Below are 21,158 nucleotides of genomic sequence, written 5' to 3' on the forward strand. Positions count from 1 at the left end.
TTTAAAATGTGAGCTGTTTTCTTATAAATTTATAGGTAACAGATTCTTGAGGACTAAAAGAACAATCACTGTGAATCATAGTGTAACCGAGTATTGTTGTCCTACACATCACCATTCTTTGTGTTGTCTCTGCCTATTCAAACATGGAAGAAAGATGTGTCTCTCTTCTCTTGGGAGAAAATGATTGTTTATCAAAGCATTTTCTATAAACTATTATAGAAGAAAATCGTGAAGTTAATTACCCCTGGAAATTGGAACTCTTTTACTCCTTTGTGAGTTAAGTGTTTGAGACTTTTCAGTTTAGTGTTTGAGACTTTTCAGTTTCATCAGGTGGTAAACTTTACAGATCGACACCAAAATCACAGGTTTCCCCGACATAAACGGTAACTTCTGTGTCAAGCTACGACACAAAAGTGATGTATATCCTTCAACTTAGGTCATGCTCATCAAAATAGTTGCAAGTATAATGTGAAAAAAATCTATAAGGCTATCCTGAAAGAAACCCTTGGATTATAGACTTTACAGTCTTCCTGCATATGAACAAAGAAAAAACAAAAAAAAAAAGAGAGTAGAATAAGTTAACTAGCATGAGCGAACAAAATTCATGTTGTACTTAAGAAAGAGAGAACTATTTGGATCCCTTCAAGTTTGGCAAGAGACTTAACATAAGTTATAGGAATCATGAAGCAGACAATAATTAAGAAGAAGATTGTAATCGTTGTTCAGAAAACGTCGCGTGGTTCAGGAGTCCACTGTGTTAACCATATTGTGGGGGTTATGGCATTGATGCGTTTGAGCACAAACATTGTTTCCCACCGTGATTTGAAGGAGGCAAATGCTGCCAGAATTATATAGCCTCTTGATCGTCCACCATCTTTTCTGGTTAAGTAAACAATACTACGCATTTGGAGAAAAAGCAAAAAGAAAACCAGAAAAGTAAAAGAGAAAACAAAGCGGACAACCCCACGTTAAGCATAGAAAACCTTTTCTTTATCGAAATATGAAAACAAAGAAAGAGAAGAGATGCCCACACTGTTCAACCTCATGACTTCTTCTTTTTCTTAATACACGTATTCAACCCCTTCCTCTTTCTTCATCTTCTTTAGTATACGAGAGAGAGAGAGAGCAAATGGAATCTGAGGGAGTGTGGTTACCATTTCACGAGCATCCTATGATGCCTTGGAATGATCTGAGGAGAGGTGATTGTTGTGGAGATATGAATCACAGAGTGACGGCTACTATTGTAAACTCTGTGTCTTTTTCGTGCACAAGAAATGTGGCAACGACGAGCTCTCTGAATTCATCAACCACCCATCTCACCCCGGGCACACTCTCGAGCTTCAACATGAATCAAGTAACAGATGTGACTTTTGTCGTTGGAAAATCTCAAAGCTATTCTACCGTTGTGACATGTGTGACTTCGACTTGGATCTACACTGTGCCAAGCAACAACCACCAAATGTTATTGACAATTTTGAGACCCATCCCCACAAGCTCATACTTCTCAAGAAAGGGACTAAGTTCGACTGTTCTGCTAAATGCGGGAAGGCTAGTGGTGGACTTCCTTACAAATGTGATGAATGCGATGTATCCTTCCACGTGGATTGTGTATGGAACCCAGCAATAAAGCTAAATTACTCACCAGAGGTAAACCACCCTTACCACTCCTTGCATCCTCTTAAGCTCCTCACAGGTCCACCACCGCACTATTCTGATGGTAAATGTCGTCTTTGCGGAACAGAGATTGGTGAATATTTTTATCATTGTTCTTCTTGTAACTTCACTGTGGATTTCCATTGTGTTCTTATTCCACCACAAAAATCTCTTGTTGATCCGAAAGTGCATGATCACCAACTCACCCTTCTTCCAAGACTCGATTCTTTTACATGTAATGCTTGCGGTCTAAAGGGAGATCGAAGCCCTTACGCATGTTTTGATTGTGGTTTCATGATCCATCAAGATTGTCTTGGCCTTCCACGTGTCATTAACATCAACCGGCATGATCACCGTGTTTCTCGTACTTCGGTTCTTGGTGACGCTGCTATGAATTCTGTGTGTGGAGTTTGTCGCAAGAAAGTGGATTGGACTTGTGGTGGGTTTTCTTGCAAGAGGTGTCCTGGCTATGTCGTTCATTCTAAATGTGCTACCAGAAAAGATGTGTGGAATGGGGAAGAACTAGAAGGAGTACCTGAAGAAGAAGAAGATATAGAACCATATGTGGTGATAGACGACAACACAATACAACATTTCAGCCACAAAGAGCATTACCTCAGATTCAATGAGAATGGTGTTTTGTATGAGGATACCAAACGATGCAGCGCATGCACCCATCCCATCGGTCTTCAATCTTTTTATAGCTGTGTGAATTGTGATTTTTCTCTACATCAGAATTGTGCTGAATGTCCTAAAAGGAGACGACATGTACTACACAATGAACGGCTCACTTTAGTTACAAACAAGGAGCTACAAGTCTTCAGTTGTGATGCTTGCTATCGAAGGTCCAATGGTTTCATGTACAAGGATGAAGATAAGGATTTTGATGTCTTGTGCGGTTCAATTTCTGAGCCATTTTTCCATCCAAGTCATCCCCAACATCCCTTATATTACATTCCAACAGAAGAAGTAGAAATATGCAATGGTTGCAACAGAAGGGAATCACATGTCCTCAGGTGCATTGAAGGTGATTGTGGATTTGCATTGGGATTCAAATGCGCCACTCTACCACAAGTGGTGAAGAATAGAGTAGACGATCATCCTCTCTCACTGTGCTATGGCGAAGAAGAGGAGGCAAGTGGTAAATATTGGTGTGACATCTGCGAGAAAGAAACCGATTCAAAGGAATGGTTCTACACTTGTAAAGATCAGCGGGCTAGTTTGCATACAAGTTGTGTGCTCGGAGACTCGACAGGGCTCATGCCAAGAAGTTTAGCAAAGATTTGGGGCAAATCGTGTCAGGTGGGGCTCAATGATAGTGTAACTCGTCCGTTTTGCAAGGGGCGGTGTAAGGATCGTTGCAAGTACCCTATCTACTTCAAGTTGCTTGGAAGAACCTCAGAGACATACCTTTGCTCCGTTTCTTGCACATATTGGTTTCGTTGATGAGGAAAGATGTTTTATTCGTTCAAGTTTCTTATATTCTTCCTTGGACAAGTTCACTTCCATTATGAATTTGATGATCTCTATCGAACTTATTTTTATTTTATTTTAAAAAGGTGAGCTGTTTTCTTATAAATTTATAGGTAACAGATTCTTGAGGATTTAAAGAACAATCGCTGTGAATCATAGTGTAACCGAGTGTTGTTATCACCATTCTTTGTGTTATCTCTGCCTATTCAAACATGGAAGAAAGATGTATCTCTCTTCTCTTGGGTAGAAAATGATTGCTTATCAAAGCATTTTTCAGTAAACTATTATAGAAGGAAATCGTGAAATCAAAGCATAACACAATGTCTCAACTCTCAACACTCTTGAACTTTCATGTAGGTCACAGGGGAAGCAGAATATACTGATGCCCCAGTGCCTCCAAATCTTCACGTGGTTTTGCTGGTATGTTTCTTGCCAAATACGGTCCAGCAGATAATAAGACTGGACCTGTGGTAGCTGATGAAGAATTATTTGCTACAGATGTGGTCACATGTGTGGGACAAGTAAGAAGACTTGAAACTTTTTATTTCTTAGATTATCGCTAAACTGTGTCTGGATTTTTTCAGGTCATTGGTGTGGTTGTTGCGGATACACATGAAAATGCTATATTACCAGCAATATTATCAATCAAGGAGGCTATTGCTGCTAAAAGTTTCCACCCAAACACAGAGAAAATGCTAAGGAAAGGAGATGTAGAGCTATGCTTTCAGTCAGGTCAGTGAGATAGGATAATAAATGGAGAGGTTCAAATGGGCAGCCAGGAACACTTTTACATGGAGCCCATGGTAGTTTGGTCTGGACAAGTGATGGTGGCAACGAAGGTATCATCATCCTCTGTGGTTATTAGATAAAGCGTTTTCTTATTAATTGTTATTCCGATACTATTTACAGGTTGGGTTTACTAATGGTGGGAAAGTATTGGCGTATGACCTTGAAGTCTACAACAATGGTGGAAACTCTTTGGATCTTTCCCAAGCTGTTCTTGAGATTGCCATGTTTAACTCTGATAATGTCTATGAGATCCCACATGTGAGGATCAGAGGGAACGTTTGCTTTACTAACTATCCTAGCAACACTGCTTTCCGAGGCTTTGGAGGTCCGCAAGGCATGCTTATAACCGAAAACTGGATCCAGAGAATCGCAGCTGAACTGGATAGAAGCCCTGAAGAAATCAAAGTGAGTTGAAGAAATCATAATGTTCCTGAAAGTTCATAGGAATTTTTTCTCATGTTTTGATGTTTTCTTGCGTGTCAATTTAGGAGATGAACTTTCAAGTGGAAGGCTCTATCACACATTACTCTCAGTGTATTCAGCATTGCACACTGCATCAGCTCTGGAAGGAGCTGAAAGTGTCTTGCAACTTTCTAAAGGCTCGTAGAGAAGTCGACGATTTTAATAGCCACAACCGGTGGAAAAAGCGTGGTGTGGCTATGGTTCCTACAAAGTTTGGCGTTTCATTTACCAAAAAGTTCATGAACCAGGTAAGAAACAGTCCACTTTGCACTACCATTTCTTGCGAAGCAAGAAACAGAGTTTTTGTTACTTATCCATTTTTTATTTTGGGTGTTAGGCAGGTGCTCTTGTTCATGTGTACACAGACGGCACTGTTTTGGTGACACATGGAGGTGTAGAGATGGGTCAAGGATTGCATACGAAGGTTGCCCAAGTTGCTGCTTTTGCCTTTAACATTCCCCTTAGTTCCGTTTTTGTATCAGAGACGAGCACCGACAAGGTAATATTTATAATATAAAGTGTTAAGAAATAATATGTAACTATGTTTCAGGCACAAAACTGTTCGTTGCTCTATATTTTGATAGGTTCCAAATGCGTCACCAACCGCTGCTTCTCTGAGCTCTGCATGTACGGTGCTGCGGTTTTGGACGCTTGTGAGCAGATTAAAGCACGAATGGAGCCTCTTGCCACTAAGCTCAGTGGCAACTCCTTTGCTGAGGTAACTCAATGAAACATTCTTTGCCTTTTGATGAATAAAACTCTCTTAACCTGCTTTGTTTTGATTGGTATGTAGCTGGCAAGTGCATGCTATTTTCAACGAATAGACCTCTCTGCTCATGGCTTTTACATTGTTCCCGATGTTGGCTTTGACTGGATCTCCGGTAAAGGAAACCCATTCAGATATTACACCTACGGAGCTGCATTTGCGGAAGTTGAGATCGATACATTAACCGGTGACTTTCACACAAAAACGGTCGATATAAAGTTGGACCTGGGATATTCTCTTAACCCAGCCATAGATATTGGACAAGTACTTGAAACAAAACCACTTGAAATCATTAAGACAAGAGTGTTGCGTTTGTGTCTGAAACCTGAACATGTTTTGCAGATAGAAGGAGCATTCGTACAAGGGTTAGGATGGGTAGCTCTAGAAGAAGTGAAATGGGGAGATGCATCTCATAAATGGATTAAACCAGGGAATCTACTCACTTGTGGACCTGGTAACTACAAGATACCTTCCTGTTCGAAATCCCTCCAGACTGGCACAAGATATCTCCATCAAAATTGCCTACACAAAAAAAAAAGATAAGTCTCCTTTTCAATATTTTGGTCAATTATCCATTACCACTAAATAATACTTCACACTTTGTGCAAGTCGTGGATTCTTGATTAATTATTTATCAATTATTCATTCGCTGAGTCAATGTTATAAATTATTGTATACTTTGAACGATTGTTCCCATAGATAATTGACAAGCTACCTTGCATAACTCTCCAAAGCATTATTAAATAGTTTCTTACGAATTATTTTCAACTTCTAATGTCTTTGTTTAATAGAATGGAGCGTAATTTCACGGTGAACTAAGGGCTAGGCCATACCAGTCAGCTCGGAAGCTTACAGACCCTGCTCATTTCTGGCTCTCGTCTGATAAACGAGCTTGATCACTGCATCACACAAGCTCGCCACACTGACGGGATAGTACAAGCTCCTCGTCTTCGTTAAAGACGAAACCGAGTGACAGGAAGTTCTTGCCTCATCTTTAAGACGAGACCGCTGTAGCAAGTGCTGTCTCTTCTTCATCCCGAGATCGCTGTATCCCAAGAAGCCCAAGGACAGCTCTGGCCTTTGCTTTCACACAGCAAAGGGAATCGGTCGCATCTTTCTACCCGACAAAGGCTTTAACCTTGGCATGAGCGTGAGAATAGGAGGAGAGCTCCTTCATGACGAGGAGAAGGTTCAATTGGTTATGATCATGTCGATGACAACCTCTCCAACAAGGTCTTGCTTCTTCAAGAAAGCTCTCTAGACAAGCACGTCATTACCGGCAAGCTCTTCAAGGCCTCGTTTGCGTGCCTCCGTTCAAGGTCCATCTCGTCTCACCTCGTCGATGACTGCTCTTGTTGCGACAGAAGCCTTGAGATCGTGCGGGTTAACGCCGAGCAACAGTCATGTGATTTACTAGGCACAAGTCAACGCCAAACAACAATGTAAGTTCAAGCTCGTCCGGTACACCGCCGAGAAACAGAGGTGATCATGTGATCTCGGCACCCGGTTTCTTATGGCTTCATCACCATGACGTCTTCAAAGCTCCATCAACGAAGCTTCTTGCGGGCCTAAAGCTCCATCACTTGCTCGACGGTCACGAGGCTAAAGGTCATGCACGCACGTCAGCCATCAAGAAGCTCGAGCTCAAGTTCAAGGATCAAGAGGCTCAAGCTCATGCACACTCCTAAGTTATCTTCCTCACTAGGCCTGTGGTACTCTCTCGACGCTTCATGCTTAACCTCCGCTTTGAACATGAACCGGCATACGAGTTTGTCATCTCAAAAAAAAAAATACGAAGAAGAGGTTGCAAAAGGAAACGAGCTCTCAACAGTGAGGAACAAAGATAAAGTCATCAGCTTTGAGTTCACCGTCATCTCAGCTCTGATAAGAGCGATCCATTGAGATCGTCAGCACAAAATGTCATCACGTCCACAATAACTTCTTTGTCAAGTTACAAACAAGGCTCATCCTCAAAGATAAGTATCTTATAACCTTTATGAGATAATTACGGTTGATTGATTTGTTGTTTGCAACCTGTGCATAATGATTAGTAATTGATAAATTACTAACATCATATGCAATAGCCGAGCATTAACACAAGTTAAACTATCGCTTGCTTATCAATTATACAAAACTTGGCTGGTTCTTTTGGTTAACCTTGATCTGATCATGCTTTTTGTTGTGAACCAGAGTTGATTAGATCGTTGAGCCAAAGAGAATCAACAAGTGAGTGCTACTGTCATGTCCTCATGCTTGGAATGGCGATCTCTCAGCTACAAACTTGTCTGAATCAGCACAAGCCGGCGCTTTCTTACGTCATCATGCCTGACGAACACACAAGCCAATAACTTGCTCGGCACACACGATCTCAACACGAGACTTCGGGTCGGCAAAGTTCGGTAAACTTATTTTTACTAGGCACGAGTTTAAATTCAACTTGCTTTATATTAGGCACAAATTTGCATTAGACTCACTTATTGTTAGACACGAGTTTACAAAAACTCATCTTTGACAAGGCATGAGTTTACAGAAACTCTCCTACTACTAGGCACGAGTTCTCAGTAAATTCGCCTCTGTCTCAGCATGAGTCAAGTAAACTCGTCTTTCACTAAGCACGAGTTTAAAGCAAACTTGCCTTTTACTAGGCACAAGTTCGAAGTAAACTCGCCTAAACCATCATAGGCATGAATGTGTCTAGTTTATTGTCTAATAAACCCTATTCGTAAAATTCACAGAGATCGACTTCATCTCTCTCTACGAACTTGGGGGGACTTATTGTTGGGGGTAGATTTACATTCTACCTCAAGGCCCATTAGACAATAAATTAGACCCATTTTACTATGAAACTCTAGTCATCTTTCTTCTATAAATAAGGAATTATCTCCTTATTAGACGGGGGGTCTTCTTCTTCATTTTAGACTTAGAACACTTCTTACAAAGGGTTTATGAATTATTAGATTTATTTACACTTGTAATCCTACATGTAATACAATCTTAAATCAATAAATTCTTTTGATGTTCATTTCTCATTTGATTCTTTTAAGATTTCTCCTAAACCTCAAGAATCTAAGCTTTTATCTTTAGATTCTTTATTTGATTGATTCCAACAAACATCACAAAGATAAACACCATTTTTGGATCAAACACTAACCATTTCGATCACCGGACCACCGAACGAATCAGACAGAGGAGCACGCGTCTCTGTGTTTCCTGTACACCGTCGTTCGGTTCCTCGTCGCCATCAAAGCCAAATCAAACTCCAAACACAAGAGAGATTGATAAAGAATTGTTTTTATCATTGTTATTCTTGTAACTTCACCTTGGATATGCCTTGTGTTTTGATGGAACATGTCGTCTTTGCCTTAGAATTGTTTTGAACCCCCCACTCATGATCACCAGCTCACTCTTCTTCCAAGACTCGATTTTTTTTTTACATGTAATGCTTGTGGCCTCAAGGGAGATCAAAGCCCTTACATATGTGTTCCATGTGGTTTCATGATTCATCAAGACTGTCTTGGCCTTCCACGGGTCATTAACATCAATCACCGTGTTCATCTACTTTTTATCAATGGAGACTGTTTTTCCTTCCAAGACTATTGTTTCTCCTAATGTTTTCAGCTCTACGTTTTCTGCAATATCTTCCCTTGAGAACGAAGAGCACAGTAACCCTCAGTCTTACATGTAAAATGCTTGGTAAAGGTTTGTTATAAAAAAAAGTCTGATTGATATGTTTCATATATTATCCCGGGTTTGAAACTCTGGACTCAATGAATCAGAACATGCTCGAGGAAAGATTTTAAACAGCTGAAACGATGTCTCTATAATGATACATCCAAGAAAGACAGTGACGACAATGAACCAGAATTATTTCTCAGCTGATCGTCTATCTAAATAACAAAAGTGATGCATAACCTTCAACTTAGGTCATGGTCATCAAAATAGTTGCAACTATAATGAGAAAAAAATCTGTAAGGCTATCCTGAAAGAGGCAAATGCTGCCAGAACTATAGCTTCTTGAGCGTCCACCATCTTTCTTCGTTACGGTTATGCAGCTGATAAGTGACAATACTACGCATTTGGAGAAAAAGCAAAAAGAAAACCAGAAAAGTAAAAGAGAAAACAAAGCTGACAACCCCACCTTAAGCATAGGGAACCTTTTCTTTATCGAAATATGAAAACAAAGAAACTTGAGAGGGGATAATGTTTGAGTGGCCAGAGAAAGAGATATAGCTTTGAGAAAACACACCACACCATTATTCAAGAGATCTATCTCCATTATTCAATCTTTCCTTCTTCTTCTTCATCTTCTTTAGTATACTAGAGAGCAAAATGGAATCTGAGGGAGGAGTGTTGTTACCATTGTTTCACGAGCATCCTATGACGCCTTGGAATGATCATCATATGAGGAAAGGCGATTGCTGTGATTGCTTTGAACCTCAGAGTGATGGCTACTATTGTAAACTCTGTGATTTCTTCGTGCACAAGAAGTGTGGCGACGAGCTGTCTGAATTCATCAGCGACCACCCATCTCACCCCGATCACACTCTCCGGCTTCAAGAAAAACGAGAAGATCACGTATGCTATATATGTGATAGTAAAATCCAAAATCTATCCTATCGTTGCGAGATGTGTGACTTCCACATGGATCTACACTGTGCCAAGTACCCACCACCAGATATTATTGAAAATTTTGAGATGCATCCCCACAAGCTCACATTTGTCAAGGAACTGAGCGCCTTCCACTGTTCTGCAAAATGCGGGAAGACTTCTGCATATGCTGCAGGATTTTCTTGTGGATTTTATTACCAATGTAATGAATGTGATGCTGTAGCCTTTCATGTGGAATGTGTATGGCACCCAGCAGCACTAGAGCACTCAACAGAGGTAAACCACCCTTATCACTCCTTGCATCCTCTTAAGCTATTCAAGGGTCCACCACCTGACTATTCTGATGGTAAATGTCGTCTTTGCGGAAGAAAGGTTGATAAAGAATTGTTTTATCATTGTTCTTCTTGTAACTTCACCTTGGATTGGCGTTGTGTTGTGAATCCGCCACCACAATCTCTTTTGAACTTGAAAGCTCATGATCACCAACTCAAGCTTCTTCCAAGACTGCTTTCATTCACATGTAATGCTTGTGGGCTCAAGGGAGATCGAAGCCCTTACATGTGTGTTCAATGTGATTTCATGATCCATCAAGGCTGTCTTGGTCTTCCTCGTGTCATTAACATCAATCGACATGATCACCGTGTTTCTCGTACTTTGCTTCTTGGTGATGGTGCTATGAATTCTGTATGCGAAGTTTGTCACAAGAAGGTGGACTGGACTTGTGGAGGATTTTCTTGTCAGACGTGCCCTAACTATGTTGTTCATTCTAAATGTGCTACCAGATATGATGTTTGGAACATGAAAGAGCTTGAAGGAGTACCTGAAGAAGAAGAAGATATAGAACCATATGTGGTGATAGACGACAACACAATACAACATTTCAGCCACAAAGAGCATTACCTCAGATTCAATGAGAATGGTGTTTTGTATGAGGATACCAAACGATGCAGCGCATGCACCCATCCCATTGGTCTCCAATCCTTTTATGGATGTATGGATTGTGATTTTTCTCTCCATCAGTGCTGTGCTAAATGTCCTAAAAAGAAAAGGCATGTGTTACACAATGAACGGCTCACTTTATTTACAAACAAGGAGCTAGATACCTTCGGATGTTATGCTTGCAGTCGAATGTGCAATGGATTCATATACAAGGATCGGTATACGAAGTTGGATGTCTTGTGCGGTTCAGTTTCTGAGCCATTTGAACGTCATCACCACCATCCCTTATATTACACTTTCGTATTATCTGACAATTCCATTGAAGAGACGGGAATATGCAATGGTTGCAACAATAAGGAATATCGTCTACTCAAGTGCATTGAAGATGATTGTGGATTTGTAATATGCTTCAAATGTGCCACTCTACCACAAGTGGTAAAGCACAGAGTAGATGATCATCCTCTCTCACTATGCTATGTGGAAGAAGAAGAGGCAAGTGGTAAATACTGGTGCGACATCTGTGAGAGAGAAACCGATCCAAAGAAATGGTTCTACACGTGTAAAGATCACTTGGCTAGTTTGCATACAAAATGTGTGCTCGGAGACACTGCAGGACTCATGCCAAGAAGCGTACCAAAGTTGTTGGGCATACCGCATGAGGTGGTGCTGAATAATAGTGTAACTCGCCCATTTTGCATTCGGTGCAAGTCTCGTTGCATGTACCCTATCTACCTCAAGGTGCTTGGGTCCCCAGATATATGCTTTTGCTCTGTTGAGTGCTCTCTTGTTTACGTTTGATATGGGAAGAGGTAGAGCGAAATGAACAATCATAATATTAATAAATATTAATAAGCCATGGAGGCAAAGCATAGGTTGATGATTATATTCTCTCACTATGCTATGGAGAAAAGGAAAAGAAAAATTTACACTTAGACATACTTTATCTCTACTCTATATCACTTTAGCATACTTTTCCCATGTCAAGTACTTTTGTACGTGCTATTGTCTAAATTACCCCTGAAATTAATTATCTTTCTATTTCCCTTACTTTTATCGTGACCCAACTCTTTGTGAAGCTTTACCTTTCTCTTTTTTTCCTTTTATTCTTCAATACAAATTTTTATTTCACGAGAAAAGAATCCAAAAAATAAAAAAATATTTAAAGAGGCGATTCAGTTGGAAGTGATGATGACAAAGTTTTCTTCGACGGTGGAAGCGTTAGATTTCAAGGAAGCTTAACGTTCATAGGTGAAGTTCGCTCGCTCTCACCGCGTCGTTGAGTCAGATCTGAGTCACCTTCTATTCTTCACTTTTTTCTTGCTCGTAGATATCGAGATGAAAGATAATGAAACCAAAGGTTAAGCGAAGAATAGTGATGCCATATACCTTTTAATCATAAATATGGTGGATTTATGATTTTCTTCCTCTATATTTTGATTTTTTTTGTTTAATGGACGGTGAGATTCAAAACGAGAGGTGAGAAAGCTGGAAGAAAAGAAAAAGATCCAAAGCTTATAACCACACTTGCCTAACCACATCAATAAGCCAATGAACCAAATTTTATAACCATACTTGCTTATAAAATAATTTCTCCATAACCACAATTATTGAATTGTAATGGTCAGCAAAAAGTTATTAAAAAACAAATTATGAATCTCAAAGAAATGACCACAATTTTTTAATGATCATACCTATACTATGATCTTGACCACAAATGTATGTTCTTACTAACTGCACCTTCTATTATAACATAACAACTCATTCCCAAATCAACCATACATTACGTTAATATGCATAACTAAAAAAAATTTACTATACAGTTAAACACAAAATAAAAAAAACTTCTTATGTACCACGAAACACACATCCATCGGATCAAATTTAATTTGCACTAATTCAATTGTCACTATAAAAGCACAAGACTCCAGAAACCTACCAACTAGTCACGAGACTTTTCGTAAAGGGCATTTTTGTCACAATAATTCAAAAGTAAGACACAAAGTACACCACCAGCTACAAGTATGTTAAACTGTAAAAGTGGAAGCCGAAAGTACCTATATACGTAAAGCTCTCAAAGGAAAATGGCAAATACTGGTGTGACATTTGGTAAGAAAGATACCAATCCAAAGAACTGGTTCTACACGTGTGTGCTCGGAGACACTAGGTGGCTCATGCCAGGGAACACGCTGAAGTATTTTGGCATACCATTTGAGGTACATCACGTCCATTTTTGGCATACCATTGCAATACGCTATCATCTTAAAGGTCTGGTACATACATTTGCTCTGTGAGATGAATTAACAAGCTTCTCTTTGGGGTCCATGCTATAATCAACCTCTCTCACAATTTCAAGAGTAATCTGCAATAGTAACTAAGGTTGAAAAAGATTATAAGCATTTTGATTAGACAAGCGGAAGCGAGTATACAAGTTTGTAATCTACTTTTTATCAATGTACGTAATGTGACTTCATTATCCATGGAAATATTTGAAACAGCTGAAACGATGTCTCTATAATGATACATCCAAGAAAGACAGTGACGACAATGAACCAGAATTATTTCTCAGCTGATCGTCTATCTAAATAACAAAAGTGATGCATAACCTTCAACTTAGGTCATGGTCATCAAAATAGTTGCAACTATAATGAGAAAAAAATCTGTAAGGTTATCCTGAAAGAGGCAAATGCTGCCAGAACTATAGCTTCTTGAGCGTCCACCATCTTTCTTCGTTACGGTTATGCAGCTGATAAGTGACAATACTACGCATTTGGAGAAAAAGCAAAAAGAAAACCAGAAAAGTAAAAGAGAAAACAAAGCGGACAACCCCACCTTAAGCATAGGGAACCTTTTCTTTATCGAAATATGAAAACAAAGAAACTTGAGAGGGGATAATGTTTGAGTGGCCAGAGAAAGAGATGCCCACACTGTTCAACCTCATGACTTCTTCTTTTTCTTAATACACGTATTCAACCCCTTTCTCTTTCTTCATCTTCTTTAGTATACGAGAGAGAGAGAGAGCAAATGGAATCTGAGGGAGTGTGGTTACCATTTCACGAGCATCCTATGATGCCTTGGAATGATCTGAGGAGAGGTGATTGTTGTGGGAGATATGAATCACAGAGTGACGGCTACTTTTGTAAACTCTGTGTCTTTTTCGTCCACAAGAAATGTGGCAACGACGAGATCTCTGAATTCATCGACCACCCATCTCACCCCGGGCACACTCTCGAGCTTCAACATGAATCAAGTAACAGATGTGACTTTTGTCGTTGGAAAATCTCAAAGCTATTCTACCGTTGTGACATGTGTGACTTCGACTTGGATCTACACTGTGCCAAGCAACAACCACCAAATGTTATTGACAATTTTGAGACCCATCCCCACAAGCTCATACTTCTCAAGAAAGGGACTAAGTTCGACTGTTCTGCTAAATGCGGGAAGGCTAGTGGTGGACTTCCTTACAAATGTGATGAATGCGATGTATCCTTCCACGTGGATTGTGTATGGAACCCAGCAATAAAGCTAAATTACTCACCAGAGGTAAACCACCCTTACCACTCCTTGCATCCTCTTAAGCTCCTCACAGGTCCACCACCGCACTATTCTGATGGTAAATGTCGTCTTTGCGGAACAGAGATTGGTGAATATTTTTATCATTGTTCTTCTTGTAACTTCACTGTGGATTTCCATTGTGTTCTTATTCCACCACAAAAATCTCTTGTTGATCCGAAAGTGCATGATCACCAACTCACCCTTCTTCCAAGACTCGATTCTTTTACATGTAATGCTTGCGGTCTAAAGGGAGATCGAAGCCCTTACGCATGTTTTGATTGTGGTTTCATGATCCATCAAGATTGTCTTGGCCTTCCACGTGTCATTAACATCAACCGGCATGATCACCGTGTTTCTCGTACTTCGGTTCTTGGTGACGCTGCTATGAATTCTGTGTGTGGAGTTTGTCGCAAGAAAGTGGATTGGACTTGTGGTGGGTTTTCTTGCAAGAGGTGTCCTGGCTATGTCGTTCATTCTAAATGTGCTACCAGAAAAGATGTGTGGAATGGGGAAGAACTAGAAGGAGTACCTGAAGAAGAAGAAGATATAGAACCATATGTGGTGATAGACGACAACACAATACAACATTTCAGCCACAAAGAGCATTACCTCAGATTCAATGAGAATGGTGTTTTGTATGAGGATACCAAACGATGCAGCGCATGCACCCATCCCATCGGTCTTCAATCTTTTTATAGCTGTGTGAATTGTGATTTTTCTCTACATCAGAATTGTGCTGAATGTCCTAAAAGGAGACGACATGTACTACACAATGAACGGCTCACTTTAGTTACAAACAAGGAGCTACAAGTCTTCAGTTGTGATGCTTGCTATCGAAGGTCCAATGGTTTCATGTACAAGGATGAAGATAAGGATTTTGATGTCTTGTGCGGTTCAATTTCTGAGCCATTTTTCCATCCAAGTCATCCCCAACATCCCTTATATTACATTCCAACAGAAGAAGTAGAAATATGCAATGGTTGCAACAGAAGGGAATCACATGTCCTCAGGTGCATTGAAGGTGATTGTGGATTTGCATTGGGATTCAAATGCGCCACTCTACCACAAGTGGTGAAGAATAGAGTAGACGATCATCCTCTCTCACTGTGCTATGGCGAAGAAGAGGAGGCAAGTGGTAAATATTGGTGTGACATCTGCGAGAAAGAAACCGATTCAAAGGAATGGTTCTACACTTGTAAAGATCAGCGGGCTAGTTTGCATACAAGTTGTGTGCTCGGAGACTCGACAGGGCTCATGCCAAGAAGTTTAGCAAAGATTTGGGGCAAATCGTGTCAGGTGGGGCTCAATGATAGTGTAACTCGTCCGTTTTGCAAGGGGCGGTGTAAGGATCGTTGCAAGTACCCTATCTACTTCAAGTTGCTTGGAAGAACCTCAGAGACATACCTTTGCTCCGTTTCTTGCACATATTGGTTTCGTTGATGAGGAAAGATGTTTTATTCGTTCAAGTTTCTTATATTCTTCCTTGGACAAGTTCACTTCCATTATGAATTTGATGATCTCTATCGAACTTATTTTTATTTTATTTTAAAAAGGTGAGCTGTTTTCTTATAAATTTATAGGTAACAGATTCTTGAGGATTTAAAGAACAATCGCTGTGAATCATAGTGTAACCGAGTGTTGTTATCACCATTCTTTGTGTTATCTCTGCCTATTCAAACATGGAAGAAAGATGTATCTCTCTTCTCTTGGGTAGAAAATGATTGCTTATCAAAGCATTTTTCAGTAAACTATTATAGAAGGAAATCGTGAAATCAAAGCATAACACAATGTCTCAACTCTCAACACTCTTGAACTTTCATGTAGGTCACAGGGGAAGCAGAATATACTGATGCCCCAGTGCCTCCAAATCTTCACGTGGTTTTGCTGGTATGTTTCTTGCCAAATACGGTCCAGCAGATAATAAGACTGGACCTGTGGTAGCTGATGAAGAATTATTTGCTACAGATGTGGTCACATGTGTGGGACAAGTAAGAAGACTTGAAACTTTTTATTTCTTAGATTATCGCTAAACTGTGTCTGGATTTTTTCAGGTCATTGGTGTGGTTGTTGCGGATACACATGAAAATGCTATATTACCAGCAATATTATCAATCAAGGAGGCTATTGCTGCTAAAAGTTTCCACCCAAACACAGAGAAAATGCTAAGGAAAGGAGATGTAGAGCTATGCTTTCAGTCAGGTCAGTGAGATAGGATAATAAATGGAGAGGTTCAAATGGGCAGCCAGGAACACTTTTACATGGAGCCCATGGTAGTTTGGTCTGGACAAGTGATGGTGGCAACGAAGGTATCATCATCCTCTGTGGTTATTAGATAAAGCGTTTTCTTATTAATTGTTATTCCGATACTATTTACAGGTTGGGTTTACTAATGGTGGGAAAGTATTGGCGTATGACCTTGAAGTCTACAACAATGGTGGAAACTCTTTGGATCTTTCCCAAGCTGTTCTTGAGATTGCCATGTTTAACTCTGATAATGTCTATGAGATCCCACATGTGAGGATCAGAGGGAACGTTTGCTTTACTAACTATCCTAGCAACACTGCTTTCCGAGGCTTTGGAGGTCCGCAAGGCATGCTTATAACCGAAAACTGGATCCAGAGAATCGCAGCTGAACTGGATAGAAGCCCTGAAGAAATCAAAGTGAGTTGAAGAAATCATAATGTTCCTGAAAGTTCATAGGAATTTTTTCTCATGTTTTGATGTTTTCTTGCGTGTCAATTTAGGAGATGAACTTTCAAGTGGAAGGCTCTATCACACATTACTCTCAGTGTATTCAGCATTGCACACTGCATCAGCTCTGGAAGGAGCTGAAAGTGTCTTGCAACTTTCTAAAGGCTCGTAGAGAAGTCGACGATTTTAATAGCCACAACCGGTGGAAAAAGCGTGGTGTGGCTATGGTTCCTACAAAGTTTGGCGTTTCATTTACCAAAAAGTTCATGAACCAGGTAAGAAACAGTCCACTTTGCACTACCATTTCTTGCGAAGCAAGAAACAGAGTTTTTGTTACTTATCCATTTTTTATTTTGGGTGTTAGGCAGGTGCTCTTGTTCATGTGTACACAGACGGCACTGTTTTGGTGACACATGGAGGTGTAGAGATGGGTCAAGGATTGCATACGAAGGTTGCCCAAGTTGCTGCTTTTGCCTTTAACATTCCCCTTAGTTCCGTTTTTGTATCAGAGACGAGCACCGACAAGGTAATATTTATAATATAAAGTGTTAAGAAATAATATGTAACTATGTTTCAGGCACAAAACTGTTCGTTGCTCTATATTTTGATAGGTTCCAAATGCGTCACCAACCGCTGCTTCTCTGAGCTCTGCATGTACGGTGCTGCGGTTTTGGACGCTTGTGAGCAGATTAAAGCACGAATGGAGCCTCTTGCCACTAAGCTCAGTGGCAACTCCTTTGCTGAGGTAACTCAATGAAACATTCTTTGCCTTTTGATGAATAAAACTCTCTTAACCTGCTTTGTTTTGATTGGTATGTAGCTGGCAAGTGCATGCTATTTTCAACGAATAGACCTCTCTGCTCATGGCTTTTACATTGTTCCCGATGTTGGCTTTGACTGGATCTCCGGTAAAGGAAACCCATTCAGATATTACACCTACGGAGCTGCATTTGCGGAAGTTGAGATCGATACATTAACCGGTGACTTTCACACAAAAACGGTCGATATAAAGTTGGACCTGGGATATTCTCTTAACCCAGCCATAGATATTGGACAAGTACTTGAAACAAAACCACTTGAAATCATTAAGACAAGAGTGTTGCGTTTGTGTCTGAAACCTGAACATGTTTTGCAGATAGAAGGAGCATTCGTACAAGGGTTAGGATGGGTAGCTCTAGAAGAAGTGAAATGGGGAGATGCATCTCATAAATGGATTAAACCAGGGAATCTACTCACTTGTGGACCTGGTAACTACAAGATACCTTCCTGTTCGAAATCCCTCCAGACTGGCACAAGATATCTCCATCAAAATTGCCTACACAAAAAAAAAAGATAAGTCTCCTTTTCAATATTTTGGTCAATTATCCATTACCACTAAATAATACTTCACACTTTGTGCAAGTCGTGGATTCTTGATTAATTATTTATCAATTATTCATTCGCTGAGTCAATGTTATAAATTATTGTATACTTTGAACGATTGTTCCCATAGATAATTGACAAGCTACCTTGCATAACTCTCCAAAGCATTATTAAATAGTTTCTTACGAATTATTTTCAACTTCTAATGTCTTTGTTTAATAGAATGGAGCGTAATTTCACGGTGAACTAAGGGCTAGGCCATACCAGTCAGCTCGGAAGCTTACAGACCCTGCTCATTTCTGGCTCTCGTCTGATAAACGAGCTTGATCACTGCATCACACAAGCTCGCCACACTGACGGGATAGTACAAGCTCCTCGTCTTCGTTAAAGACGAAACCGAGTGACAGGAAGTTCTTGCCTCATCTTTAAGACGAGACCGCTGTAGCAAGTGCTGTCTCTTCTTCATCCCGAGATCGCTGTATCCCAAGAAGCCCAAGGACAGCTCTGGCCTTTGCTTTCACACAGCAAAGGGAATCGGTCGCATCTTTCTACCCGACAAAGGCTTTAACCTTGGCATGAGCGTGAGAATAGGAGGAGAGCTCCTTCATGACGAGGAGAAGGTTCAATTGGTTATGATCATGTCGATGACAACCTCTCCAACAAGGTCTTGCTTCTTCAAGAAAGCTCTCTAGACAAGCACGTCATTACCGGCAAGCTCTTCAAGGCCTCGTTTGCGTGCCTCCGTTCAAGGTCCATCTCGTCTCACCTCGTCGATGACTGCTCTTGTTGCGACAGAAGCCTTGAGATCGTGCGGGTTAACGCCGAGCAACAGTCATGTGATTTACTAGGCACAAGTCAACGCCAAACAACAATGTAAGTTCAAGCTCGTCCGGTACACCGCCGAGAAACAGAGGTGATCATGTGATCTCGGCACCCGGTTTCTTATGGCTTCATCACCATGACGTCTTCAAAGCTCCATCAACGAAGCTTCTTGCGGGCCTAAAGCTCCATCACTTGCTCGACGGTCACGAGGCTAAAGGTCATGCACGCACGTCAGCCATCAAGAAGCTCGAGCTCAAGTTCAAGGATCAAGAGGCTCAAGCTCATGCACACTCCTAAGTTATCTTCCTCACTAGGCCTGTGGTACTCTCTCGACGCTTCATGCTTAACCTCCGCTTTGAACATGAACCGGCATACGAGTTTGTCATCTCAAAAAAAAAATACGAAGAAGAGGTTGCAAAAGGAAACGAGCTCTCAACAGTGAGGAACAAAGATAAAGTCATCAGCTTTGAGTTCACCGTCATCTCAGCTCTGATAAGAGCGATCCATTGAGATCGTCAGCACAAAATGTCATCACGTCCACAATAACTTCTTTGTCAAGTTACAAACAAGGCTCATCCTCAAAGATAAGTATCTTATAACCTTTATGAGATAATTACGGTTGATTGATTTGTTGTTTGCAACCTGTGCATAATGATTAGTAATTGATAAATTACTAACATCATATGCAATAGCCGAGCATTAACACAAGTTAAACTATCGCTTGCTTATCAATTATACAAAACTTGGCTGGTTCTTTTGGTTAACCTTGATCTGATCATGCTTTTTGTTGTGAACCAGAGTTGATTAGATCGTTGAGCCAAAGAGAATCAACAAGTGAGTGCTACTGTCATGTCCTCATGCTTGGAATGGCGATCTCTCAGCTACAAACTTGTCTGAATCAGCACAAGCCGGCGCTTTCTTACGTCATCATGCCTGACGAACACACAAGCCAATAACTTGCTCGGCACACACGATCTCAACACGAGACTTCGGGTCGGCAAAGTTCGGTAAACTTATTTTTACTAGGCACGAGTTTAAATTCAACTTGCTTTATATTAGGCACAAATTTGCATTAGACTCACTTATTGTTAGACACGAGTTTACAAAAACTCATCTTTGACAAGGCATGAGTTTACAGAAACTCTCCTACTACTAGGCACGAGTTCTCAGTAAATTCGCCTCTGTCTCAGCATGAGTCAAGTAAACTCGTCTTTCACTAAGCACGAGTTTAAAGCAAACTTGCCTTTTACTAGGCACAAGTTCGAAGTAAACTCGCCTAAACCATCATAGGCATGAATGTGTCTAGTTTATTGTCTAATAAACCCTATTCGTAAAATTCACAGAGATCGACTTCATCTCTCTCTACGAACTTGGGGGGACTTATTGTTGGGGGTAGATTTACATTCTACCTCAAGGCCCATTAGACAATAAATTAGACCCATTTTACTATGAAACTCTAGTCATCTTTCTTCTATAAATAAGGAATTATCTCCTTATTAGACGGGGGGTCTTCTTCATTTTAGACTTAGAACACTTCTTACAAAGGGTTTATGAATTATTAGATTTATTTACACTTGTAATCCTACATGTAATACAATCTTAAATCAATAAACTCTTTTGATGTTCATTTCTCATTTGATTCTTTTAAGATTTCTCCTAAACCTCAAGAATCTAAGCTTTTATCTTTAGATTCTTTATTTGATTGATTCCAACAAACATCACAAAGATAAACACCATTTTTGGATCAAACACTAACCATTTCGATCACCGGACCACCGAACGAATCAGACAGAGGAGCACGCGTCTCTGTGTTTCCTGTACACCGTCGTTCGGTTCCTCGTCGCCATCAAAGCCAAATCAAACTCCAAACACAAGAGAGATTGATAAAGAATTGTTTTTATCATTGTTATTCTTGTAACTTCACCTTGGATATGCCTTGTGTTTTGATGGAACATGTCGTCTTTGCCTTAGAATTGTTTTGAACCCCCCACTCATGATCACCAGCTCACTCTTCTTCCAAGACTCGATTTTTTTTTTACAT

At 40.3% G+C, this 21,158-nt stretch overlaps 2 protein-coding genes and 3 pseudogenes across 4 annotated transcripts; all 5 read left to right on the plus strand.

Annotated features, from left to right (window-relative positions):
- Window positions 1-1,112: 1,112 nt before the first annotated feature.
- Window positions 1,113-4,321, plus strand: LOC117130688 (annotated as a pseudogene).
- LOC103847874 lies at window positions 3,726-8,172 on the plus strand (annotated as a pseudogene).
- Window positions 8,173-8,376: 204 nt separating this feature from the next.
- Window positions 8,377-12,539, plus strand: LOC117130691. The gene is made up of 2 exons (XM_033283416.1): window positions 8,377-9,887; window positions 9,975-12,539. The coding sequence occupies exons 1-2, from the start codon at window positions 9,473-9,475 to the stop codon at window positions 11,486-11,488; spliced, it is 1,929 nt and encodes a 642-aa protein (XP_033139307.1). The 5' UTR covers window positions 8,377-9,472; the 3' UTR covers window positions 11,489-12,539.
- A 1,116-nt stretch (window positions 12,540-13,655) lies between these two features.
- LOC117130687 lies at window positions 13,656-16,904 on the plus strand. 3 transcript variants are annotated; one of them, XM_033283414.1, is made up of 4 exons: window positions 13,656-15,952; window positions 16,067-16,230; window positions 16,294-16,548; window positions 16,619-16,904. In XM_033283414.1, the coding sequence occupies exon 1, from the start codon at window positions 13,712-13,714 to the stop codon at window positions 15,680-15,682; it is 1,971 nt and encodes a 656-aa protein (XP_033139305.1). In that variant the 5' UTR covers window positions 13,656-13,711; the 3' UTR covers window positions 15,683-15,952; window positions 16,067-16,230; window positions 16,294-16,548; window positions 16,619-16,904. The 3 variants fall into 3 exon arrangements, with proteins under 3 accessions (XP_033139305.1, XP_033139306.1, XP_033139304.1); XM_033283415.1 differs by having other exon boundaries at window positions 13,656-15,795; XM_033283413.1 differs by having other exon boundaries at window positions 13,656-16,230.
- Window positions 16,905-17,346: 442 nt separating this feature from the next.
- LOC117130690 lies at window positions 17,347-20,475 on the plus strand (annotated as a pseudogene).
- Window positions 20,476-21,158: the final 683 nt, after the last annotated feature.

This window comes from Brassica rapa, unplaced genomic scaffold (assembly GCF_000309985.2).
Source record: "Brassica rapa cultivar Chiifu-401-42 unplaced genomic scaffold, CAAS_Brap_v3.01 Scaffold0648, whole genome shotgun sequence".
Lineage (NCBI taxonomy): Eukaryota > Viridiplantae > Streptophyta > Magnoliopsida > Brassicales > Brassicaceae > Brassica > Brassica rapa.

Excerpts from the sequence above, each read along its gene's own strand:
- LOC117130691 (XM_033283416.1), top strand. The coding sequence starts at position 9,473 with ATGGAATCTGAGGGAGGAGTGTTGTTACCATTGTTTCACGAGCATCCT. Across the intron at positions 9,888-9,974 it reads GGAACTGAGCGCCTTCCACT|CCTTTCATGTGGAATGTGTA; the intron begins GTTCTGCAAAAT and ends GTGATGCTGTAG.
- LOC117130687 (XM_033283413.1), top strand. The coding sequence starts at position 13,712 with ATGGAATCTGAGGGAGTGTGGTTACCATTTCACGAGCATCCTATGATG.